We start from the raw sequence: 27,796 nt of genomic DNA, 5'->3' as shown, positions 1-27,796 counted from the left end.
AAATTGAGATATTATTGATGTATTTAGTTTTGAACTTAAACTACTCAGCCTGTATAAATTTCAATTGCTATCAATTCTGCATGGCAACACCAACAGAATCTTAACCTCAAAACAAGCTAGGCGGCTAAAAACCACTGGAACTCATGTTAGCATTAACTCTATTAGCTAGCTCCCCTGGTGCATCTAAGTTGTGCGCTTGTATACCTTTATTCAGAGAGACAGGACAGTGAATACAGGGAAAAGAGAGAGAAACTTGCTCCCTCTGAGGACTAGCTTGTGTACATTGTGCGCTGATTCAGCAAGACAAGCTAGCACCCCAGAAACCCAGGCTTTTAACTTAAAACTTCATGTTATTAATTTACCAGTTATTAGTAATCTTGTATCATACAAAAACAGACTCAATAGTTGGTTAGAAACATAGCTTGCTAACATTTTGCTAGATTTAGCTAACTTTATACTCTCTGCTAGTAGCTCACTGTTAACCCTGTGCTGTTCATTAACAGTAGTAGCAAGTATGGTAGCCTGCATTCTGTACACCGCTGTGACGAATAAACCAGTATAGAATACAGGTATTTTAACCAGAACCTAGCGCTCTTAGACACAAGACGCAGCTTCACTGCACACAGCATGCTGGGATACTTAGCGACTGGTGGCGCCCCCTGTTTAACATTTTTCTCCCTCATTAGTTTATAATCGTGTTTTAAGGAAAATGGTGGTATACTTTTAAGTTCACTGAACAAAGCAAAGAAAAGGACGGCTTGAACACTGCAGGGCTCCTATTTTCCAAACAATTACATTTCACCAGGTTAATGACGTTTCAAGTGGACTTGCTCTTCATCAGACTCAAATCTCAGTCTCTTACTCAACTCTGTGCCTGCCCTCTTGGGTTTGGATGGGTGTTTCTGGACTTTCAAACTGTTCATAAACCTTGTCGAGTGCTGGTTTGATTAAAACTATTTCTCCATTCAAGACAGAAAGTTACCAGTGGAGGTGGGCTGTGCATCTGTAGGCAAATGGGTTGGTATGGACCCACTACCCACTGCTGTAGGCTGAGCTTGACTATTGAACTGTTAGCAAGCAGGGTTCAGAACTCCACATTGCAAAACCCCAAAACCACATATTCCAGGTTTTACAGTAGTTTAACAGTGGAGGGCACAGTTATTAAGAATACTGATTTATATATAGTATTATAAGAAATAAGTATTTTTTTCTAACTCACTAAATGAAGGAAAAATCCATCTTTTCTGACTCTGGTATCAATATCAGAACAAACAGACAACTGGTAATCTTGACAACTCATCCTGTATTCTTTCAGCATGAGTAGAAAATGAATACATTGCAATTCCACTGGTGGTTGGGTTAATGAACTGACCAGGGGAAGAATTGGTAAGGTGAGAAAAGGAGATCACGATGAAGTAACTGTGCTCTGTAATTTGCCACCTCAGCAACAGATACTTTAGTGCCAAAGGAGAGTAGTTGGCCTGAGTGTATAGTCAGAATAGTCTATGCCAAGTCAACGGATCCTGGAGGCCACCGCCCCTATCTCATGCAGGGACACAGGTGCAGAGGCACACACACACACACACACACTTACAGACACAAACAGGAGGTGTGCTGAATCATGAAATGCTGAATCATGTGTGCATTTGAAAGAGAGAGCAGGAGAGACAGAAACACTGATGGAAACAGATAGAAAGAGAAGAAACAAAAGGAAGAAGGCCGTGTATGTTACATTTTATCTTTGTTAGCGTCACACTGCAGCAACAGTGCTTCCCGTGCTAAGTTCCCTGATTGATTTTCTATTGTGGTGACCCTATTTCTCCCTGTAATTGCAGCTTGTAACCAAAGTGGGTACAAAGGTTTTTCAAATGTGACCCGGTTGTTTTTTTTTTGTCGCAGTTTTACACGCGATCGACCTCTGCTCTCTTAAAGCTGCACCTACATGCAGTTTATCAAAGCAACTGCTGCTCTACCTTTAAACAACATCATGAATCTATACTGAAAGTGTACATTGCATTCATAATGGACAACAGCAAATTACACGTATGGGAGGATAAATAAAAGGAGCCTGGTCTCATTATCATGTTCTCTCAAATGGCATTTAGTTGTGGGACACTCATGGAGTAGTGCTGAGCGGAAATGTGACGGGTTGCAGGATTGTGACAGAGCTGTGTTTGAGCCGAGCCTCGGCTGATGACTGTATGCAACTGTTTCCTGTTACGTGATGAGTTTGATCTGATGTGATGCGATGTGTGGGGCTGAGGATTGTCAGGAGGATGTGTCATATCGAGGTGTTTGTGCGTGTGCATCCGGATACTTCCTTCCCCAGTGACCTAAAGGTGGAATACGGAAATTTGCTTGAACAACATATCTGTTTTAATGCTTCAAGGCACCATGAAAATACATGGTTTTTTTCACAGCTAGGTACTCAGCAGAGCCCTTCAGTATTGAATATAATGTTGTGCAGTTTAGATAAATAAAGGGGAAAATTGTGTTTAAAGTGCAACTGTTCCAATAATGTCAATGCACCGATCTGATACCATAACCAATTACCCCCCCCCCAAAAAAAATGATCTTGTTTTATGTGAAGTACTGTCACAACAACAAAAAAAACACTACAGTGCTAGAAAAAAGTGTAACAAAATATAATCCATTATTGTTTTTCTACCATGTACTAATGTTTTTCTCTTTATATAAACATTTGTGGATCCTCAAGGCTAATTACCAGTGTCTGTATCAGCAAGAGAGATTACTAAGGGTAAGAAAGGCTAAGATTCAGCAAGCGAGGAGGCATACATATTAGCATTCTGAACTTACAAATTCTAACTAAAATCCCATGAAACACACAAAATAAAACAAAGAACAGTTCTGACTCTTTGTTATTTACGTTGTTACTGAGAACCAGAGCACTCTTATATTAATTCTCACTGGACTTACATCAGAAGTCCATATGTCCGTGTTAAAACTTTTGTTACTGAAGGTGTTGTTGATTAGACTTAGAACGTGTGCAGAGAGCACAGCATACAGAACAGGCAGGGTCTTCAAAGTAACAGCAACTCAGGCTACCGTTCCAGATACACAAAAAGCTAGCTAACTCTTGGTCTTTACCACAGAAAAGGGTGCGTCAACAAGTGCTGTAAATTCAGTAATTTTGCTGTTTATTGCGCTAGTTTTTGGGTTGCCTCCTGTACATTTTCTGCAGTTCTCAAATTTTTCAGTGCCAATTCATATTTCCTCAATACTTGTTCGTCCCTTGTTGCGATGACAGCTTTCAGGTGGCTTAAGAATCTTTGTGTTAAAACTTTGTGACTTATTTTCCCTCTCTCGGAGTGCATGTTTTGCAAATCATGATTTTCCTTTCTTCCTCTAAAACAGTGGAAAACATACCAATTATTTATCAGACCGATATGCATCCCTAGTTGAAATTCCTTGAGAATAAATCACACACTGCTGGGTTAACTCAAAGGAACTCTACAAAGAGAAGCTGCGAGCACAGTCAACTTTAGAGCAGGTGTTACTTAGCCCAGATTCTGTATTTGCTCCTGCGAACGTAGCCCAGACAGCACAGCTGGTTGTTTATATTTAATGTCCCAACTTGAACAGCTTGGAACGTTGGATGGTTTTTGTTTAGCCGAAGAAGGTCTGATTTCACTCAGAGGTAAGTTGAGGACACTGAGGCCGGGAGGTTGTTTCTGTGCTTGGAGATGCGTATGTTATTTCTACAAAGAGTCATTTGCTGTCGATAAATAGATTTGATTCTTACTTGACAGATCTCATAATGGTGCTTACAGCCTGACATTATGATGGGCATTCTAGTGTGCATTCAGATACAGTATCGTGGGAGTCTGAGGAGACATCAATCATGCCAGTGCCACCTACATCTTCCACGCAGCTCTGATTTAAGCCTCTGCAGGAGATGTTACTCCATCTAAGACCCCTGCCCCTGCTTTGGTGCATTATTTCCTTCCATATCTCTACTCCTAATCCATTGTAATGCATTTCAAAAATCTTCCTGCATGATTACAATTATTATGACTTTGTAAGTCGTTGAATACTTAGCAGGTGGATTGAGAAGGAGCTAATTTCTTCCTCTCTCAGCCTGATGGACAAATACCATCCCTAAAGTGCCCCGTCAGCTCAGTGCATGCAGAAACTTGGCGTGGTTGCTGACTTACACTAAATTGAATGCTTTATTAAATAAGTTGTGTCATAGATATTTGAACTGTGGGTTCATGAAGCTACTTAGACCAAGAAATACACACCTTCAACAGGCCCAAAGCTGAGGAAATGGAGTAGAGTAGAAGGGAATGAAGCTGCAGCTCTATATGATATCAGTTACCATAGAGCTGCGTGGATACCAAAAACTAATATCCATAATTGGACAGATTGCATTTGTCACTAAAGCAAAAGAAGCACATTTTCTGTCCAGTGCTTCTCAGCTCTTGGCTTTGGAGCAGTGAATTTGCTGTTCCCTCTTCTTCCCTCTTGCATTTTTCATCAGTGTTCAGGCTGCAGAGTGGTGTTTGTGCGTTCTTCATCCTGTTTGGTTGAGCAAGCTTTCGAGCAGCGGCTACCTTTACGGATACAGATTTTCATGTTGACCATGTTTTGCATACATGTTTGTGACAAGAGAGCTTGTGATTGCCTTTATTTTATATCCAAATGTGATAGTTTCTCTCTCTCTAATCATGAAAACAATGCATGTTTTCTCTGTTCAAAACACCGTGAAGGGCATTGTAGCTTTGTTTCTTTAGGGAACCCCACCCTCACAGCCCTGCAGAGCTCGACTGTGCAGGCTGTCGGGAGAGGAAGCAGACATTTGTTGTCTTGTTTGTGGGAGTTGTAGCCTGTGGGGGGCTAAAGAGCTCTGTCACGTGTCTTTATGTGTGACAATCTGCCTGTCACACATTTGACATGTTGTGAGGAGAGGGACCTTTCTCTGTTTAACTAAGAGGCAACAACAGTGTCAGCACTCACTAACATCAATGTTTAATACACTTGAATAATGATGAGTTGTTATGCAATTATTTGAACTAAACAAATACAAAACACTCGGGAAATGTTCTTTTTTAAACCTTGTCTTATAACTCTCAAAGCTGTAAATTTGATTTATTGAGGCTTTTGGTTCGTCTTTATTAAATTTGTGAATCATCTTTCTCACATAGATTCCAATTTGTACTAAATATACTTTAATTGATTTTCTCCCAAACCTCACTCTCTCTTTCTGTCCATTTCCCTCTTTTTTTTCCTCATCACACACACCTACACACACACAAGTGAAGTCACACACAACAGTCTAATGGAGTCCTCCAGTCCAATTTTGTCTCTCAAACAAAAAAAGAAAGACAATGCCTTCCCCCCTCACATGCTGCCTGTGTGTTCTTGTCCTCTCTGTTCTAAGATGCAACCCTCTGACGATGAACGTAATGTGCTTTGAATCATGTTCTCGCTCGGGTTGCTGAGGGAAGCTCGCCCTCGGCCCACGGGGTGGAAAATCCCAGCATTCTCCACTGCCTGAAAGAAGGACTTTTTCTCCTCTCCTCCTGTAGATTTAACCCATTTTCCTTTGCCAAGTGGCTCGGCGCTCCTTCTGTTGCTAGTTGGTCTTGTTAAACTGCTATAGAGAGTGTTAATTGCTTGACCATATGGTTTAGAGTGCGGAGTTAATTGTCACACCCTCGGTGTTAGAGTGGAAAACAAATATAGCTTCAAACACACAGATAATTATAACCTCAACTATGTTTATGTCTGTGTTTGGTTGAGTGAGAAAATTGAAAGATTGTAGTGCTTGGCAATAAACTATGACCACGAGGAGGTTATTAAAGTACTACGACAACAATAAAGCCTGCACACCAATTATCGTACACAACTTTATTACATGCCACACAAAAAGGCAACTACCTAGTCGGGGTTCAAACCAGGAACCTTCTTGCTGTGAGGCAACGGCGCTAACCACTGCACCACCATGAAGCCCAAGGTACAGACAAGTTTACATAAATCAAAGAAATGTTCTGCTCAAACTCGTAGACACGCAAACAAAGTAGCCAGAGTGCAGTGAAATGTTTTACAACACAGCTGTGTTGAATACTAAATTTTGATTGGTCAATAATACTCCATAGCAACAGTCTGTTATTTCTCAACAGCACACTGCTGCTTTGGGTCTTACTCTAATGATACACTCCAGTGGACTAACTGTAAATATTAACTTGCAGAAAGAAATCAGGCCAGTTGACATCAGTTTGTGTTACATTGATGAATTTGTGGATTGATATATCAATCATTGGATGTATCACACACACCTAGACGACTAAAGTGTCTTCTAAATACCTTTATATGTTTAATACAGATTACAGGTTAAAATTGTACACACTCTAACATCTCTTGAAAAAAACTGAACATAGTAAACAGAGCCATGTCCAGCAACAGCCATGTTGGACAAATTGAAGCCCACATCTTAGGCAGAAAAAAGGAGTCTGTATTTCTGTATCCCTGTATCCTCTAAGCCCTGTTTGAGGAAAAAAAAAAGAAGAAGTTTTGAAAGATTGAACAAACTTTACTTAATGCATGCTACCATGCATGACATCCATAATCAGTTTGAGATTTAGCTCCTCTGATGGATTTGAGATTGCTTTCTCTGTGAATCAATCTTTATGCTGTGTAGCAAACTGTTCTTCCTGAACTTGCACCAGACATGCTTTGGAAACTTTTATTTAAAATTACCGGTGCTGCCTCCATGATTCTCAACGAGTAAACAGGGTTTAAAGAGACAAAAAACATGTTCCAAAAAAGGTGGAGTTGGGAACGTTGGTTGAGTCACGACACAATTGGATACCATATGATAGGATACATTACTAAATGATACAATACGATACAACACATAACAAAACATAATAACATTATACAATCTGGTACAGAACAAAACAATACCATACAATACAATACGACAAGATACGCATGACACGATTCGATATGATACAATAGAAAACGGATCAATAAGACCTATTTGACCCATGATATTAATAATGTAACGTGATGGTTTGCTGTGTGGTGGTTGGGTTACTCTATCAATAAGAAGCTGCAGGATGGAGACGGATAACTTTCTCAAGAGCACTTAACTAAAGCCACACTAGATCGGCATAACATCAACACTCCCTTGTCACTCAATCACGTCACAGAACCCACCAAACAGAGGCTAGGATGACTGAGCTTCAGGTAAATGTAATGAGAACCACTCAAGTACATTCAACATGCTTTGGTCCCAACTACAAGATGCTGTAAAAGTAATTCTAACATCATAAATACACAAATAATAACTTTAATAAACGTGTATGTAAATAGTTAACACATAAATAATATAAACATGTTTTAACTTTAACTAAAATGCCAGGGAAATCTTGTAAGAGCAGCATATTTTACAATTAAATTATCAGTATTTGGCACCAACGTTTCAACAATGATATCACACAAGTCAGGGCAATGATATATTGCCATATGGACAGGACAAAGATACATCCACGAATCACAGAGATCACGGAAAGTAAGTCCCAGGTAATAGAAGTTGAATGTAAATAGAGCTTGGTGCCTGTTTTTAGGTGCAGCTCGGATTCTCTTAGGAAAACAATGTCGGTCCAAACTCTGCTTTTAAGGCCACAATAAAAACGATGCATCAAACACATGCAAGTTCCATGTTTCTTAAAAAAAATTGAAGTAAATATTTGATTAAAAAGCAAAAAAACAAGCTGCTGACGGATCATATTCATGCTGCTTAGATTCCAATAAGTCAGCTTTTATACTAGTAACCAGGCTTTATAGGTCACTTTGTATCATACTGTCTCTGCAAGCTGATGTATGACATTTAAAATGTTGTATACTCCTCCACTGGGAGTACCTCCATTTCTCTCTCTATCTCTCTCTCTCTGGCTCTGTCTGCCTCTGCCTTTTCATCTACCACTGTCACCGTCAGTCTGCCTCTCAGCTCGGCCCTTTCCTTATTTGATGTAAGATATAAACAGACATGTCCGCACAGTACAGACAGAGAGACAGAGAGGCAGTGACACCGAGAAGCAGAGATGGAGAAAAAGAGGATAGTTTGTCAAGACAGAGGGCAAGAAGTTTATGTGATATGAATATGAAAGTGTTGTAATCGTAAATATGTGGGGTAAGGTAGAAGCTGGCTTTGTGCGATGCAAACTACTGAATAAGAGAGGCAATACATGCAAGGAGGGATAACCATTTCAGGCTTTGAAAAGAAGCTAAATCTGCTCCTGTTTTTTTAGCTTAATTTAGATTTTCAGTACCAGTTTCTAATTTCTCTTTGGATGATTTCTGTATGAACCCTCTCCGGAGTAAGAAAACAGTTGGAAAAAGCTGTTTTTATCTCGTGTCCATGCCTGTGGGATATCCCCAAGTCTCCTTCGGGCTGGTGTGCACAGTACAGTAAGCAGACAGATGACAGTTATAGTCCTGGGAGGGGGCTAAAGTGATAAGTGTGGAGATTAGGCTAATCTTGGTTATTTTTGCTCGCTGGGCTGTTGTCAGGGGAGGTATGTGTAAAGGGGGGTGGGGGGTTGGTGGTGGGGTCATAGTGAAGTAAACCCACTACTACTGGGGATCACTGGAGTATCTGTGATCCCTGGTCGTTAGCGGAGAAAAGCTCTTGTGGCGGACTCTCCATACTTGACTGATTCTCCTTGAGGCTCAAAATGATCCCTTGTTATTTAGAGGGGGGGGGGGGGGGGGGGATGAGTGTGTACTCATCGCACACATCCTGTAATGATGTCTTGTGCAAAATAATTAATTAGTAACTGGCGAAGCATTTAGGGTTCTTCTAGTTTCACTTCCCGGGAGTTAATGTTGTAGAGGATGGATTTACTGAAGCCCCCCACATCCATCTGCTCTGACGACAGCTGTGCTCATCATGTATTCAATCCTAGCTCTTACTAAGAATCCAAACCCAACTATTCATATTGTCTGTATGGTGGGATCACTATAGCACTGAACTATTTTTACACCATAGAGACGCAGTATTATGAGTGCAGGTTGTAGCTACAACACCGATTGGATTTTTATAGCTTATCAAGTGTAGTTAGTGGCGATACCACAGCTAACGGAGCAATGTGAGACTAGATAGTGCTTTCTTGCTCTGTCTCGGTATGACAATCTTGAATTGTTATGGTTAAGTAGCATTTAAATCAATCTTTTTTTCTCTATAAAGCATCAAATCATCACTGATTCACCATATTGTTTTTCATACTATTAACCAACATTAATCCAACAGTGGCAAGGGGAAAAATCCCATGATTACAGGCAGAAATCTTAGCTACAACCAGACTCATGGACAGCCATCTGCCAAGAAAGGGAGATAGTTGAAAGGACACTTAGAGATACATAGATAGAGACAGACAAACAGACACAAAGACAAACACAGCAACAAGAGCCTTCAGTTTTATTTCATAGTTGAAGAAAACATGACTAATTATTCTACCAAAGTATGCTAGCACTTTAAGAACACAATTTTCTGTTTGAAACCAGGCTCAAGAAAACCATGGCTACAATTACAGCAATCACAAGAGACCAGCATGTTTGCTCCCACCCTCTCACAGGATGATGTGTCCTCACTGTAAACTGTAGAGGGAAGGGTCCGTCATGCTGATGTTTACATGAGCGCAGCAGGTCACCCTGTGCAATCCGGTCAAATCCCTCCTGCTCTCACATGGGCACTAATCTTCCCTGACTGCCTTCTTAGCATAAAGGCGACTCAGGCTACAACTCTCACCCTTCCTTGCTTTTACTCCCCCCTGACAATTGCAAAAAAACTGCACCCTGCTTCTTCTCTTTCCCTGCTTTTCTGCCATACCATATTATATTTGCTTTGTCATAAATTGTGCTTAAAATTCAGAAATGCCCACACAATTTGAATTTTGATACTTGAGACCCCCAAAGTTCAAATTCTAAAATCTTGTGGGAATAGGAGGATTTATTCCACTGTGTTTGTTTGTGAAGTATGGAGTTAGAGTTGGAATTAGCTTAGCTTAGCATAAAGACTGTAGAGGGACTGGCTCAGGGTTTATTCTTTATCTCGGTTAAGACAAGATCAGTTGTGATTCTGTGTCTGGCGGGACAGTAAGACTCTGCAAGTTACGTACTTCAGAGCAGTGAAGGGGGCTGATTAATTATAATAATCCCTCCTAATTTAAATAAATAACAATAACCAACACTATTTACTATGTACGTTAAGTTACATAAGTACAGAGAGAGAGAGAGAGAGAGTAGACCAAACATAACTGGCCGCCTATAAAATGTAAATGTTGGAAGTGTTTGCTGTATGTTTCTGTTGATTGTTACTGTCTGTTTTTTTTTTCTTAACTCTGTAAAGCACTTAGAATTACTCTTTGTATGAATGGTGCTTTATAAATAAACTTGCCTAAACTTGCCTTGCCTATTAAGCTAACAGAAATGTTAAAACAGGTAGAGGTAGTAGTTATAAATGTAGCCGCTGACAGTTTTAGAAGTGTTGGTTGGCATATTTTTAAACTTGGAAAAGAGACAGCTTAGCTGTTTAGCCCAATTAAAAGGGTTTTTGTTAAGCTTAAGTTAGCTAACTGTGTCCTGGTTCAGATCCAAACCTTAGGACACAGACACAAAAGCGTCAATCTTCTTTTTAACTCTTGGCAAGAAAGCCTAGAAGCAACAAACGGCAAACAGATCCTGTTGTAACTAGCCAGCTGGGGAGCATATTGCAGCTAAAAAGGGTGGTTGTGACCAAAAACAGAGCTATAAAAGCAATGTATGTTTCCCTCATATTTATACACAGACCCATACACATCACAAATGAAACATTATGTTTTACAGATACTGCTAGATGCAGAAATTAGCATCTGCTAGCATGTTTGCAGTTTCACCTTTAAAGTTGTTAACTGATACTAATGTGTTTGCAACTTGTGTCTGCTATCCAGAAGTGGTTAGCAGACGGGGCGTGACGTCAAACCCCTGGCTTCAACAGCCTGAGTGCTTCTGTGCATGCCTCCAAAATACAACACCAGGGCAGTAGGTACAGCATAGAAATATTTTGGCTTTACTTTTGTGTAATGTGAGAGGTTGGAGGTGCGTTGTCCATATTTATATACAGCTACAGATACAGCTGCATCCGGTATCTCTTTAAATATTTGACTGGATTAATCTGTCTCCGTTTTACTGTAGTAGCCAGCTGTCTTTGCCCCCCCCCCCCCTTCCATCAATCCTCAGTCACAGACCGACAGACTGGGGACACTGATTTAATTCCTGGAATGATGTTGTCAAACTGTCGCCCTGATACAGACTTGCATAACCAGACAATTGGAGGGGAAAATGGGTCATGTGGGAAAACAGTTGCTGTTGAGTCTATTGGCGTCGTTTTTGAACAATATGTCCGAACATATTGCAACAGTCTCATTGCACTGATGAGCTCTCACGCACTGCTTGTGTTTGGAGTTTGTCAGTTATGTGGACATGTTTTCTTAGAGCTGAGCTGATGTTACTTTGTAACTGCGCTCATGTTTCAGGTACAAATCAATACAACATTCAACCTCCTGCACAGTCATAAATAGAATTAGTTCCCTGATGCACAGAGCATCAGAATAGACTTTTTATAGGCATTTGTATAAGAAAGTGCATACATTAATCACTGCAGACTCTCTAATGTGGACTTTTTATGGTTGGAAACAGCTTACCGTTGCAGGCAAGAGTATACAAGTGCTGTTGGAAGAAGCAAAGGATTCTTATTCAACTTTTCAGTTGAATGTTTACACTCTTGCATAAATAAAACTATATTTCTACTCAAAGTTCTTCCAAAACAAATCCTGATTCTGACTCCCCATAGCCGTGCAATCCTCTGCCCTAGAGAATGCTGCCCCTACCAATGCAGCTCTGAATGGCTGAGCGCAGATTAAGGCAGAACTGTAGTGTTGAGGTTATCACGCTCACACGACCAAAATAGACGCAGAGCGGGTGAGACAGCGGGCAAGGCAGCTCCGTTCGCAGTACGGTGTGATGTGCTTAGTGCAGGAACGAGGAAGGAGAAGAAGAATACTGCTGACGGACAGAGAAATGATGGAAAACAGAGCAGATGAAGTCCCTCAGGAAAGAGCTACATGTGCAGAAGGAGTGTTTATTTAAGCTCCTGATTGACACATCTACAAGGGAGGGCTTTTCCAGTTAAATGAATGCACTGATTGATGGTTGGAATGGGCTAATCCTGTAAAGAACCATATCCTCCACAACACCGCGCCCGGTGTCTATTTTTATCCACTCTCACAGTCAGCTGTGATATTTGAATGTGAGCAGCTTTTCATTATTAAGAATATGCTTCTGCTGACGGCTTTTTTTCCAAGTGTTTTCATTCAATTTTCATCTTTTCTTTGATTTGTTTCATCTCTATATCAAAGACACAACCCAAAAATAAATAGATAAAAAAGATAATTGGGACTTCAGCATTCCAAAACAAAAGTCCCAAGTCCATTATTTGTTTAGTAAGCTGGAAACCCAGACTTTAAAAGAAAGCCAAGTGTGGGTAACACTTCAATGTGTGAGTCCCAAAGAGTATTAATGTGTTGGTTGTTGCTACGACTCCTCTACTTGTGGCTCATCGGAGGTGGTGAATGCTAATTTTTTATTGCCTTTGCAAGAAGCACTCTGAGTTCAAGTGAATGGGAAATGTTTTTTTAGAATTATAATCAAAGTGAAGCTTGTGAATTAAAGCAACAATCAGGGTTTTTATTAAGTTATAGTTTATTTGATAGGGACAATGCAGATTACATAGTACAACTTCTGCCTGTTACAAACAGCTGTAGTCACTGATGCATATAGAGATTATAGCTATTGCTAGTTTCCAACTCCTGTCCCTTGTTAGACTTTTAATAAGATAGAGGAAGATAGAAAGATATCAAGAATACGTAAAATAACATGGAAAAAAATAAATAAAAGACCAGAGGCTGATTATTTACATCATGGTTACATAAAATTACAACAAACTATAATAGATCATTATAACTAAATACACATCACTGAAGAATTTTTTATTTGTTTGTAAAGATTTGGGGGCTTATATCTGCTTATTTTGATGATACAACAGTGGATAGAGTAGAAAACTCGAGAGTGAGAAATTAATGACCTGAGGCAAATTGTCAAGGGTTGGAATCAACCTGGGCTGCCGGCTTTGTGGACCATTGCCTCTGTACTTGGAGAACATGATTGAACTGCTAAGCTTTACTGGCACCCCAAGTCCTTCAGATTTTTAAACCAATGTTTTTTGTATTTATTCTGTATTGGTTCCACCATAAAAAACACTTGACATCTCCTTGTCAAAATGTACTTCAAAAAATGTTTTAAAGGAAGCCAAATCTTGTTTTTAGAAACCATATTTTTTAGATAGTAATGAAAATGAAGATATATCGTTTTTTAATACATAGTCAAATTTGTATTTTAAGTATATTGTAGATTAAAGCGCTGTATTTTATATAAATCAGACAGTAATCATGTGTAAATGAAATGAAGCACGTGTGGTACTTCTATCAAAATTAGAATAAGCTGTTGTTTATTAAGTGTTAAGCCATCCATTTCAGTGTCTGGATGACTGTTCTGGTTGCTGGCATACCTTCATTCAGTTCTTCACTAACAAACACACACACTCTCAAGACTAGAGTAAGGTACTCCAAGATTATTAGCATTTGTTTGATGGTGATGTCAGCCTCGCCATCTTTGGACATTACACCCTGTAACACCATATTTTCTTTCTGTTTAATGTCCCTTCTGCATTGATAACCATTATCCTTCAGTTGGTATTGTAACACTGCCTCATTTGTGAATAACCTTCTTTCGATCCACTTTGTCCCAGACTGTCATTGTGTTGCTCCATCTTTCATCCCTCTGGCACTGGGGTTGTGAGTTGCATCTCAAGAACTTCTCAAGTACACCATCCAGATACTTTCTTTGAGTCTGCCCTTTTCATTCCACTTAAAATTCTTTCTCACTTTGTTCCACAGGCACTAATGTACTTTTTACCCTAGGATTAATTGCATATTTGCATGCAGGGCAGGAGTGTATGCAGTGAGGAAATAATGACCTCCTCTTTAAAGTGTATCTCGCCACATTAATAGATCACTACTTGTTTTCTGCCTGTGTAAAGGGCCCATTGATCACCACCTGCCTTTTAATTAAGTCTCTGGCTACAAATTACTGTTGGGCCTCATTACCTAAATGTACTGCTGCTTGAAGCTGGAGATCCACAGCTTTTTAATGCAGGGAAACAACATAGCTGCAGTTCTTACACAGTCTTTGCATGGCTTGGCAACAACCCAGTTATGTATATGAGATAAGAATTCTCCTCCTCCTGTGTTGCCTTGTCTATTCTAGTCTGTGCTGGAGACAGATCTGCAGACTGATGAGCTTTTCAGTGTATACAGTTTCCTGCCCGAAGCTCTGAAATAATGCCAACTCTATTTATGTTTATTTATTGCTGAACTATACATATATGAGCATGATTACGCATAGGGCATTGCAGTCATGTGAAACGATATTACTTCCAGCAAGATGCTTTTCTTTGGGGGACACTGCAAGCCTATTTCAGCCATAACACTGCACACATTGTACAGGAACACATCCATATTCAGCTCTATCTGTTAAGGTGGGGTTTTTTTCCGATGGTTGCCCTTTTTAAATGGCCAACAACAGCACATGAAAACATGAGACTCACCAAATCCCTGTGAATTCTCAGCACTTGATCATATGATTCTTCAAATCCAAGTTCAACTGCAGTGTTGTGATTAGGCAGAAAAACAGGCAAGGTCCAAAAAGGAGACTTAGAAGACGATTTTCAGCGGGAGAATTCCAGATTTTCCTGGAAGCAGTTGTGTCATCCTTCAATGTAATAGCCAGTGGTGGATTTAATCCCCTCAAATTAGTCCCTTGCTAATCCTCACTAACCTCAAACAGAGGTCACACATGTCCAATTTGGAGATGCATAAAGAGTGCTTCCTAATTGCGTGTTGGAGGCTCCACCACAGCTTGATGATGAGGAATTCTTCTGCTCTCTTCTCTTCACAAAAATGTCAGCGTACAGTATTTACATCAACCTGACCTGGTGTAAAACACAGGTCTAATCAGTTCAGATCTTCACTCTCAAATTAAAAATCAACACCTACAATGCTGAATTATTGCAACAGTTGTGCTTAAAAATACAGGTGGGATTTATCAAAGTTTTGGTGTTTGTAGTATTGGACTCCACTGTTCTGTTCTCTTAAATGGTTTCAAATATGAATGAATGCCGTGCTGGCTCATCACATCCAGCGTGTGACCTTGTGCTGCTATCACATCACATCTTGGCTGTTTCTCTCTCCTGTATTAGAGGATTATGCCGACCTTTGCCCCTGTTCCCGGTCAAATTTAAGCTTGATGCACTTAATTTTAAGCCTATATTTTGCCAATGCCAGCTGAGAGTGTTGGCGATGTCTCTGGCTCTGAGTCTGTGCTACCTATTTCCTGCAGCTGATAAGAGCTTATAACAGCAAAGCGAAGGAGAGGGGACTATGAAAATGAATTCAGATCCATTCACTGAAAAAGAGCTTTGTCAGCTGCCATGAAATGTTCATTAACTATTATCACCTTCCTCAGTGGTGTTTATTTTAAAGCAGGCGGGTGGTTAAAGACTTTTAAAGGGACCCTTCAAATCAATGATCCGCAGGCATACACTTGCAAATTCACAAGCAGAGCCCCAACAGAGTGTCACAGTCTTAAAATCAAATCAATACATTGATAAAGTCACAGTAAGCGATATAAACAGACCACAGAGCTGCAACAAGAAGTAGGGTTGTGCAGGGTAAAATGCTGTGTGTGCTGCTTTTGCACACAATTTCTACACAGTAACACTCAAAGGAGCAACCATACTCCCAGTATGACAGGCTCGACCAATCATAAGCCTGTAATCACCTTATACATGTTATAACTCACCTATTTTAAGAAGAAGAAGATATATATTATCAATTCCCAAGGGGAAATCCAATTTTCAACCCTCTAATACTGAACATGCTATACACACATAGGCTGGCAATACAGTCATGAATAAACAGACCTCTCCCCATTGGTGCATGTCTATAAGATCCTGAGAATGAGGGCTGCACACAAAAAAAACACCTCGAAAGGGAAGTTTTTCCTTGCCGCTGTAACTTGCTAAATGCTGTGAAGTGCTCTGCTCATGGTTAACCCTGTCTTGATGTTGGGTCTTTTGTAATAATTGAACATATATAGAGTACGGTCTAGACCTGCTATGTTTGTAAAAGTGTCTTGAGATAACATTTGTTGTGATTTGGCACTATACAAGTAAGCACAAATGTAAATTTTATTGCACAGGTCAAGACAGAATATAGTGTTTTATCGATATTGTACGGTGTATTTCCAGGGCCAGAGAGCATCTTTCATTCAAGACTTACCATGTTGAGACACTGTTGTTGTCCTTGTACCATGTGTTTGAGCACAGGTACCAACTGAAACAGGTTTAATTTGTTCAACACAGCACAGGACATCCTTCACTGTGTTGTAGGGATATATAAGGATGATCAGTGATTTACACCTGACGCCACTATAATTAAGACCTTATTTTTAGACAGCTGCCTCTTGGCTACCTCCTGCCAGCAGACAGGTGCCCTTGCAGTACAAACCTAAACAAATCCCACACTGTGTTAACGAGCACTTACATCTTCTCTCTGTGCCCTCAGTCTGACCCAAAGGTTACAGAGGCTTCTAAACAGAGTGGAATAGTCCTTAGGAAATTTGACTCAACAAATGCAACCCTCACTTACGTCTTATGTTTTCTTTGTTGTCTTTTTTTTTGTTGTAAATGCATTCGTTGAAAGAGGAAAGGGCAGACAAGCAGCCGACCTTTTTCTATTTCTACCTGCTGAGAGTCATTTGTAATTCAAACAGGGACCAAAGTGCTGCTTCCTCTTTCCAGTCATGTTGCAGTCCTTCAGTATTGTCTACCTCTATTAGCTATTGTTATATTGTTCTGTCTTTGTTTTTGTCACTCTCCCATCCTCCCTGTGTGTCTGTTCTCTATGATTATGTCATCAAACTATGATAAATGTAAAGACACTCATGTTCAACATAGGGACAGAGAGTTCTTCTATTTTAAGAATAAAGATGTAGGCAGCAGAAGAGATACTGGGTGCATAGAGACAGCCATCCAGTAAGCTAGTGGCTAATTTTAGCGTGTCAGGGCAGTGCACTGTATCTCCCTGTGGATGAGTTGAACCATAGAGGGATCTGAGCATCAGCTCAGCCTCTTGTTCTCTCATCTGTTCTCTGTGTGGACACTGTCCTTTGTGCACAGAGGTTACAGGACAGTCACAATGGACCGGGGTGGAGAGATGTGGATTCAAAGAGCTTTTAAAACACCTGGGGTATTAGCAGATTTTTGCCTACGTATTGCAAAAAAAAAGACAAAGGTTCAGAATCGTGGCAGAATACATGTCAGCACAAAATGAAGACCATGCGCGGGCCCTCTTTTTCTGGAGTGATTGCACTCTGATAAGAGGGAGTAAGAAGCCTTTTTTCAATTTGGTCAAAAGTGGTCACTATTTTTCCAAATACTAAGGAGAGTGCCAGAAAATGCAAAAATAGAACAGAGGATAAAGAATAAAAGGCCGATAACACCACAGAAGAGATTGGATCTGATGTTAAATATAGAGAAAAAGATGATATCAGAAAATAGATATGTTGAATATAACAAAGTACTGCTGATTTAATCTCTTACACAATCTCCGATTTGAGTGAAAAAGGCAGCTTGGAAAAGCAATATTGCGTAACAAAAGACCTTTCGCAAATCCCCTGTTTATTAAAAATTGATTATAAAACTGCTCAGATTCAACTCAATATCATTTTAAATGTAATTGAGCTTTGAGGAAGATTTTGATCAGTCGTCAGATAACATCACAGCACTGACACAGCACTGATGAAGACATTGAAGCTCCTGTGATGCGTTTTTTAATTGGTTATGAAACAAACAGAAATCAACAGTTGTGCCTCTTAATGGCCTATGAAATCAAAATAAACTATAGGCAAAAAGGATGTCAATTCAATAAATATGTCTAACAGCAATCGGTACTCAGTTATTTCATGTCATTTGCTGGAAAAGGGGTATCATAAAATGTGGAGTCCCACAGGGTACTATTCTTGAACCACATTAATTCAAATGCGACCTTCTTTCTTGTGGTAGAATCAGACTTGGTAATAACTTTTGTAATCACACATCGTACACTGTGACCACGCTCTGATTTACTCAGCTCTGTTATCAAGTGAATATGATTCCTAAAGTCATTCTCTTATGTTAAGAGCAAAAACTTCTGTTCATCCTGTCTTCAATAAAAGGCTGCCATGAAGTTAAATTAGAAGCTTACAACAAGGAGAGCACAATACTCCTGTTTTCCCTATTGCACCTTTTCCTGTGTAGTACTTCAGGGAACATACAACACACTAGTGCACTGTGAAATTTTTCAAATATTATACTTTTTTAAATCATTTTTTTTTACTGCCAGTTTTATTTTATTTACTCATAAATTGTGGTACTGTTTAAAATACTTAATGGGTCCTTCAATCTCATGTACATGTACGCATTTTTCTATCTTTTTATCATGCTCATTACTTTGGGATTTTAAGTTGCACAATTTACATTTCAGACTATTTTAAAATGATTATATATATCACAAAGAACCTAGCAAAATGGTAACAAAATATTTCTCACTCAGTGTTTGGTGCAGCACTTTAGGCTGAAAAAAATCACACTGAGACCCAATTAAATCCCTATTACAGTTAAGTAAATTGGCCAGTTTTCTGAGAATGGAAAGCCATCAACCTAAAAAAAGATAGTAATTATCCGAAATCACTTTAACAAATTGGCACGAGGCAGGTTTATGATGCAAAACTAACCAGTCTCCACTCACCAATATTTTATTTTCCATATTTAACTGTTTTAGGGTGTGATTATGGAAGAACTAACCTGGAAAGGAGCAATGGGATTCTCATGCTAATGAGATACTCTGATTTAGAGTTGAAGCCAACTGGGCATGTGCCAATTCTCCCCGCTCAGATCCCGTGTAAATGAAACCGTTTCACATTGCAGATATGCTTACTCACCCGGCTGATGACTTTCTATTCTGAAACTTCCTGCACTGATTGAATAGCCACACCTGCAGTTACACTCGCATTGGATCACTGTGTTCAAACACACATACTGCCTGATTATCCCCGAGGTCTGCGCTCGATTCATCATTCAGTATTTCATTAAGCTCGCTCTGTGCTCTATGAGGATTTCCTCTGCTGGTCAGTTTGTTTTGGAAAGCAGCCATGTTGAATTATGCAGCTCAACATCTGTGTGATGCACACAAACAGGTAGGCATTACACATATAAATACACACACACATGAACACACACACACACACACACACACACGCACAGACACACTGGTGGCAACCAGATTCTCTGGTGGCAAACAGGCACACCATGCCCTCCACTTCAAAGGTGACTTTGTACTTTTGTGAATGTTTAAACATCTTTTTAATCTTTTTTTTCTTTGTGTCTGAAATACCATTGTATGTAATAATTTAGAGAAATGAACTCATTTCAATTCAGGCCACTATGCCATATTTATTTTGCTTTTTTATTTTGTATGAATTTGCATGTTTCAACAACATTTGAAACACTGCTGAGGTCTAACCGGGCTCTTTTTCTCTCCATCTTCTGTTGTCTCCTACAGATCTTCCATATGACCTATGACCTGGCCAGTGCAGTGGTAAGAATATTTAATTTGATAGGGATGATGCTGCTTCTGTGTCACTGGGATGGCTGTCTCCAGTATCTGGTGCCACTCCTCCAAGACTTTCCCCCTGACTGCTGGGTATCGCTAAACGGTATGGTTGTAAGTATTGCCCACTCTTCTCTTTCGTTTGTTATTTTGCCATTTGGTATGTTAATATTTCATCTGTATATACAATTTGTGTCAGTACAACTTAACACAGCGGCCTTTTCATTCACCACTCACAAAGCCCAGTGAGCCCCTAAGTTACTGTAGCTATGAGAGTCAGGCTTTATATTGTTTTAGTGTTAACAAGAGCAAAGTGGCCGAAATGAATACATGTTGTAACCCTTGCTAGTTGGAACCAAAGTTACTAGTTGGTCAAACAAGTTATTCATATGTTTGTTAGGGCTCTATGAATGAACCAATGTCCTCAGGTTGGCATGTTGTGACCAGTCATATGCCTTACCACCCCTGGGCACAACACTTTCACACCTGAATTAAACAGGGAAATGAATGAAACTGGAACTCCTGAAAAGTGCAAATGCAAAAATGCAAGAATCATTGGACTACAGTGAGTGAAATGATTAAAAAAAAAATTGTGATTGGACATTGCGCTTTGCTTTAAAAAATTTAAATGAACTCTGTATTTCACAGAAAAGGCTCTTTGAAGCTATCTCCTAGCTGTAAGTCCTGGTTTCAGACCATAGTGGTGAAGTAGTGCAGCATTTATGCAGCATTTCATTGAATAATAAATATTTAAGTCAAGATAATTTCAAGTACATTTCATTGCGTTCATTTGATTTCCAAATCAAGACACTGATAAGAATTGGTTTACATTGTTAACATAGACTCAATATAAACTAATTTTATATGTGAAATGATGGAATTTTAAACATGGGATTAGAAATGTGATTAATCGCAATTTTAAAAAATCTATTATTTGACAGCTTTAATTTTAATTAATGTATGCCAACAATGTAGACTGTTGGGAAGCCAGAGTGAAATACGCAGTGCCTTTCAAAACTATATTGGTGTTCTGATTGAACAAGTGACCTTGCAATCTGGTGACTTTCTGTTGACTTGGTCTGTGGTTGTTACAGCTGTTGAAAACAGAAAGAGTAATTTTTCATTATGATTAAACAATGTACTCATCAGCCACGTCTATAAGGAATAACTAAACAAAGAGGCAAACTTGTGCCATTTTCAACATCTGAATTTGTTTGTTTTATGGATTTGGAAATTAGCCGCTTAGGAACATCCCTAACCTGTGCTTGAGTGCACCTAATTTTAGGAAAAGCAAAAGCAGTACAGCAGTGAAAAAAACAATATTTGCTTAATTTTTTTTTTGGACCAAGTATGTTGAACAATTTAAAGACTTAATATGCAGATCAATATTTGGTACTTCTCCGTCTCTCATGTCTGTAGTTATAAGTGCTACAACCTCAGAAAACATCACAGTCAGTTAAGGAGACTTTTTTCCGCTGCATCATTGTACATTGGAAGATAAACAGCTTTTAGATTTCAAAACCGTTTGATGCCTCAGATTATATAACTGTCAACCCAGCTGTCAATAGAACAGAGCTAGGGGTGATGGAAGAGGTGAAGAGGAGTGTAACAATATGCAAAGCGCTGCCCTTTTCACCCTTCGTTTTTTCTCTCACTGCTCTGCTGCTCGCAGCGATGGTGTTCAAGACTTGTGACGTCTGTTTAACCAACCCTGAACTGCTCCTTCGACTCTCTGCAGTGTTCACACTACTTTAGCTGCCAGTGCTGCCAGAACTATTCAGAAAGCACACACAGCATTGGGCATTGATTAGAGAACACTTTGTATTCCGCCCAATGTGAAAATCTGATTTTGCAGGTTACAAAAATGACAGTTATAATAGATGCAAGAAAATTATGTAATATGTGAGCTGAAGAATGACAACTGAGCTACCATTAGGGTCCATGCTGAACATTGTTTCTCGAGTTAAGAATATACAGCAACGAAAATAAGCATTTTTTAAAAACAAGACATGTAAAGGTTAGAGTCAGGAACTCAAAACATAAACTAATAAATGTGTTTTTACATGACACCATTTGTTGAGGTGTAGATACAGGCATGGTCTTGTAGATGTTTTGAATTGAAATGGAATTGGATTCATAAAGAGCAAAGAGCAAATAAATCACTATATCTGCCATTTGTTATCAAAGAGATCGTTTTAATCTGTTAAATCGGAATTAAAAAAATATTCCGGCTCTGGTATGTGCATAAAACAAGAAAACTAAAAACTTTCACAGCTAGATTTAAACCTCAATTTACTCGCAGCAGCTTCCTTTTGTTCTTGGTGTTTTTCCACAAACGTCATACTTGAAACTGTTTTTGTTTGTTCTCAAATTGAGTCTGGCCTTCTCCTTATACTGAAAGGATTCCAATGCAGGATTATGGGTATTTCTTGCCTGCCTTCTCCCTGTCTTTTTATTTCACTTAGTTTTTTTTGGTATATTTCCACTTCCTCCTCTTTCTCTCTGACTGGGGGTCAAACGGACTGCAGTTGCTGCTCTCCGAGCGACATGACAGTGTAGAAGTGCGTACGGCCCTCCTGGGTAATGCTGATTGTAAATGCTGGCCTGAGGAGCTCTTCTGCCCGCTCATCTCTCTCCCTCACTCTGAGACTTACATCTCTGTTCTCCACATGCACACTGACGCCTCACAGGCACCATGCTGGAGGTGCAAATGTCGGCTTTCCTCAACATCACAGACTCTGTATCCCACTCTCGTTTTTTCCTTTGAGGCGACGACTTGCCCAAGTGAGCCCGATACCAACTAGCATGTGTTATTCATCCAAACAGACACAATCCATCTCTGCTTGCCCCAAAATGAATGTGCAGTGAAATTATTTCCCTCTTAACTGTCACAATTCATCCATGCTAATGGTTGTGTACAACACAGGGTAAACACATCCTTCATTTGCTGCAGCAAACACAGACTTTTTATACAGCCCTCTGTTAACATTGCTCTGGAGCTTAATTATCACACATGTTGCTCCCCTTTCTCAGTATAAATCAGATACATTCCCTTTCTTGTATGCTAATCAATACCCAATGGGAGTCATGTGAAAGGCTAATTTACTGCCCCCTGTGTGGCGGGATCATTCCCACTGTGGAAATCTATAGCCATAGCTTCACATTGCAAATGGGCCCGTGAAGCAAAGCTAATATACGGCATGATATGTGAGATCCAATCACTCTGATGACTCATTAATCTAATTTCTCTCCGTAGTAAGACGAAACTGTGGAATCATTTGTATTAAGGGTGTAGAAACATCATAACAAAGAAGTCTCCCAGCTCTGAAGAGATATAAGGATTGTGGTGACATGTTGAGACTGCAGCTGCAGACTGGCACACCTAAATATAGAACCTTGCGGAGTTCGTCTGTGCAGGAGTCTGAAGGCAAAACAATGCTTTCACATCTCAGCAGTTTCTGTTACTTGGATTCCTGGATTAGGATTACCATATATTTCATCAGTCCAGTTCAATTTCACTTTGACTTAAACTCCAATTACAGAAGAGCGATCCACAACTACTTTGATGATTGATTTAGCAACATGTTTTTGAGTCAATTAGAGTATTAAAAAAGGACAAGAAAAATCGTAGTGTTTTTTCAGACTCTTTCATTGTTTCTTCAGATATCGCACAAATTGAACCAACTATCAGAAACCAAAACAAACTAACCTGACTTAACATTACTTTTATATGTGTTTATATTGATCCTTATTGGACTTTGTAAAAGTCTGCTTTTAGCATGACTCCTAATCTTGAAAAATATCCAGCTCTTTAGATTGACAGATAGTACAGGATGAGGGTTTGGGTCAGTGTTTCCATTTAGAGCTGGGCAATATTGAAAATTATGTTATCACGAAAACCAAAATTTTATAGTGATAGCATATTTTTCATATCAGTCGGTTTCGAGAATTATCACAATAAATATTAAATCATTATTTTATTTAAATTCAAAAGCAGATTTCTGGTCCTGAGTGAGATGCACAGCAGAAGTTGCCTCAGTGATCTTCCTTTACCCACATACCTGAAAGTATATTTAATGAAGTGTATTAAGTTCATAGTTAACGCAGAGTCAACACAGTGTTAGACTAATGACCCTGCGACATGACTGGCCGTTCTTCTCTTTCTATCTGTTTAAGGCACATTAGCACCCCCTCCCTTTCCAGTGGTTGGGGGTGTAATTACAGGTTTAATTATCAAATTTTTATTGAACATTTGTTATATTTATATTAATATTTATCATCAGCGAATTATCGCCCAGCCTTAGTACCATTGTGCCCCCATGTACAGAGGCTACAGCCCTAGAATTGGTGCCACTCCCACTCCTCTCGGCCCCTTGCGGCATACCACTCCCTACTTTCTCTTCCCTTATTTGACTCTATCCACTGGCCTCTCTTCTAGTAAAGGCGTGGAGAAAAAAAGGAAAAACAATCTTAGAAAAAAAAAGGTAAACTTGAAAATTTTCACACAACAAAAAAACTATCTTGAAACCTAGCACAAAAAAGGAGTCCAATCAACACGTGTCAGGTTATCTAAGCTAAGGCATTCCACAATTTGTGGTTCTGATTGCAAAAATGTATAAATCATTTAAAAGAAAGGAAAACAAGACATATACTGGATGCAAACATGTTTTCTTTTTTATTATTATTTGGAAAGGGTCAAAAAATGTACAACACTTAGATATTTGCAGTTATCCTATTCCAGTGTTTTATATGCACAGGCAAATGAGTATTCAATAGAAAAATGGCGCAGTGACTCCACTGTGTTTCACATGCGACAGCAGAGGACAAAATCAATACAGAAGGCAATAATGAATTCAAAACACTGAGGATACACTTGAATTTAATTACTCTAATTTCCAGATAGCTTTCAATATTGATTTTCTCACTTCCATATTGATTTTCTTTGTGCGCTGTGATGGAGAAAAATACTAGCTAGTCACAGCCTTAAATGCAACATATTGGAGGCAGAATTTATGTGTGTGTTTGATATGTTCTGTAGAAAGTGAGCCCATGAGTATCTAACTTAGTGTTACTGACTGTGATGTGCTAGAATGAGCAATTTTTGGAGCCTCTTCCCTGTGGATCAGAGCAGAACTAGAGGCATGTGTGCTGAGCATGGCCTGCCAAATCCAAAGTGAAAAGCCCTGCCTACATGAGGGATTCCTCTTCTCACACCATCACACCATGTTAGTGCTCAGAAGCTGGAAATCTTGATGAGAAATTTCCCCCCCTGTTTACCGCAGGTAGAAAAACATAAAGCGAGGAGAACGGGACTGCTCAGGTGAAGGTCGTGTGTGTTTCTCGGCTGCTTTATACTCACGTTGTGTCGTATTTTATTTTGTGTGGTGTGTTGGCTCTGTACTTTGTGTCTCCAGCTGTGAGAAGAAGAAGAGTGGGGCCGACGAGGACTGCAGATACTGCTGAGTGCTGCAGTACATGTAGGGAGCAGGACTGTTATCTTCCTGACTAATGGCCTGAGAGGAGCTTCTTACTCTTTAGAGGCTGCTTTTACTTAATCACCAGAGCAGATAGTGCTGCTGTCGCTGTGTTGGCTCGGCCAGAGGGTGATAGGTTGCTGCTTTTGTCTGCATGTACAGTGCAATGTAACAATGTCTGTTTAGGGGCATGGAGGAGCGTTTTGTGTTTGTTTGCTAACTGCTCCTCTTCAGGCTCACTTTAAAAGACTGACAGCTGTGATGTATGGTGGTTGAAAAGGGCAAAACTTGTGTATGAAAATCCAAATTGTCAAAGTGAAAGTCTCAGTCAGACTGAGATCTTATTTTTTCTCATCCAATTCCTTTTTTTTTTTTTACTGTAGTATCAACTTAGAAAAACTCTTTTTTCTGTTATTCATACTTCAGATCAAGTTTTGTATTATTAGAGTTGAGGAAGCAACTTGAATTTACAGTTGCAAATGTTAGGTTTTATATAAAATTTTAATTTTTCAAATGGACAAATCTGTTGGGTCTATTCTGTATCAACAGGTTGGCACTTGGTTTGTAAGTAGAAGTGTCTGTTAAGGGTTAAGAAGCATTTTTTTTTAGTGTTTGTTTGCTGGCTGCTCTTCCTTAGGCTTAGATTGAAAGACTATTAGCTTTTAGGTATAGAAGTTAAAAAGTGCAGATGGTAGTCAATTAAAAAAAGTTTGAAAAAAATGTTAAATTTGAAAGTGACATTTTTATTTTTAATGTTTGGACAATATGAAAATGTATCCAAACTTAAAGCTACTAAAGAAAGTTCTGATTATTTTAATTTGATTCTGGAACCATTCAGTTACATTAGTGTTTATTTTTTTTTTTTAGTTTCTAATTCCACATTTTTTCATCAAAGATTTTTTTAATTTTAACATTATTACCCCCCTTTTTTTTTTTACATGGCAACGACTTAGAAAATCCTATTTCTATTATTTAGTTCAATTTGATTGGTTTATTTTTCAGAGTTCAGAATAAAAGTTTCATCTTTTGGTTTGGCATGACCACTTCTATTATTCAAACGGACACATTTTTGGGGGCAACTCTCCCTCCAAAGTAAGGTTGGCAGAAGGTTGCGCTTGTTTTTTAAAGAGTATCAGTCTGCAGTCTATTTTCATTTTTAGTTAATAGAAAACAGGAAAAAAACATTTGCCTTTACAGTTTTTGTTTGATGCCCTGAGAAGTCCAACTCTTTAAATATTAAGACACATTTTTCTCACTATGTGCTAAGTAGCATGAGAGGCAGTTTATTTGTGTTCCTTTGCTCACTGCCACTGTCAGGATTGAATTGGGAGACAGAGAGCTGAGCCTGCTGAGGGTTCATGTCACAAAGAGAGAAACTGTAGGTGGGCAGGCCTGACAAACCATCTCTCTTCAGCCTCATTCACCCTTTCTGGCCTCTTTTATCCCTGGGCCACCCGCTACTCCCCCCCCCCCCCCCCCCCCCCCTTCAAACCTCTGGATGAGTCACAGCTGGGCTCAGTCCAGAGAGGTTATGAATTAATCAAACTTTTTACCCCCCTCTCTCCTCTCTCAGAGTGTGTCGGTCAACAAGAGGACACTGTGGGGTTTCATCAAAGTAAAAATGCAAGATCGTTTTTCCCTCAGATGGGAGCAGCTGTAGCTTTCTTGTTTATTATTTGCAGATTGGAGCTTCAATGATTAACCAACAAATGTATTACGAGATAGGAAGAAATATAATCACACAATATTTGATAATGAAAGATTTGCTTATTTAAATTGATAATAAGTATGGTATTTCGGCTTCTTAAAAGTCAAGATGTAATACCTTTGTTTATAAAAGCATTGGCTCTGAGTTGTTGGTTTTACTAAACAATTTGGTGTTGAGAAAGTATTTTTCACCGCTTTCTAACATTTTAGAGGCTCAACAACAAATATATTGTAAAAGAAAACATTTCAGAATATTTTGAGTTGCAACCAAAGCTCAGTTGAAGACCTTTGGTTTGTTCAGGTACTTAGACGTGTTGTTTAGGCCTCTTGAGTCTATGCTGATAACATAAGAGTTTAACACTTGTCTAAGAGTGTGAGTATTTCCACCTTAAGTGTCGGGATGTTAAGCATGGACACTGAGGACAGCACTCAACAGCACACATGTGGAGGTTACAGCCACCCGGAGGCTGCAGACAGTTTCTAAGTACCAAACATAAAACAGGTTCGCTCCTGTCTTGGTTTTAACCTCTCTGATTGTGGGAGAGCTCGTCAGGGAAAGTAGCCGCTGCATGCTTGATTGCACATGATTGAAGAGAAGAGGAAAAAGGAAAGTCGACGCACTTCTCGGAATGGAGATGTATATTTATAATACTTTATAGAGGGAGAATTAAAATGCTAAAACAAAAGTGTTCAGACCGAAGAATAAGTTATGTGTTATATATGCTAGAATCATTTCCCTTTGCTCTAGCTTCAAATACCTTCACATTTCTCTATTATGCATTATGG

General features: G+C 39.3%; 1 protein-coding gene across 1 annotated transcript in view; it reads left to right on the top strand.

The window, feature by feature from the left end:
• The window catches only part of LOC117830661 (potassium/sodium hyperpolarization-activated cyclic nucleotide-gated channel 1), an 88,368-nt gene that overhangs the window by 16,714 nt on the left and 43,858 nt on the right, over positions 1-27,796 (top strand). Inside the window, exon 3 of the mRNA XM_034708868.1 lies at positions 19,782-19,943. Coding sequence (XP_034564759.1) covers positions 19,782-19,943 — 162 coding nt within the window. The remainder of the gene's footprint in view (positions 1-19,781; positions 19,944-27,796) is intronic.

The sequence above is a fragment of the Notolabrus celidotus genome, chromosome 19 (genome assembly GCF_009762535.1).
Source record: "Notolabrus celidotus isolate fNotCel1 chromosome 19, fNotCel1.pri, whole genome shotgun sequence".
NCBI lineage: Eukaryota > Metazoa > Chordata > Actinopteri > Labriformes > Labridae > Notolabrus > Notolabrus celidotus.
This window is presented reverse-complemented; position numbering and strand designations above follow the sequence as displayed.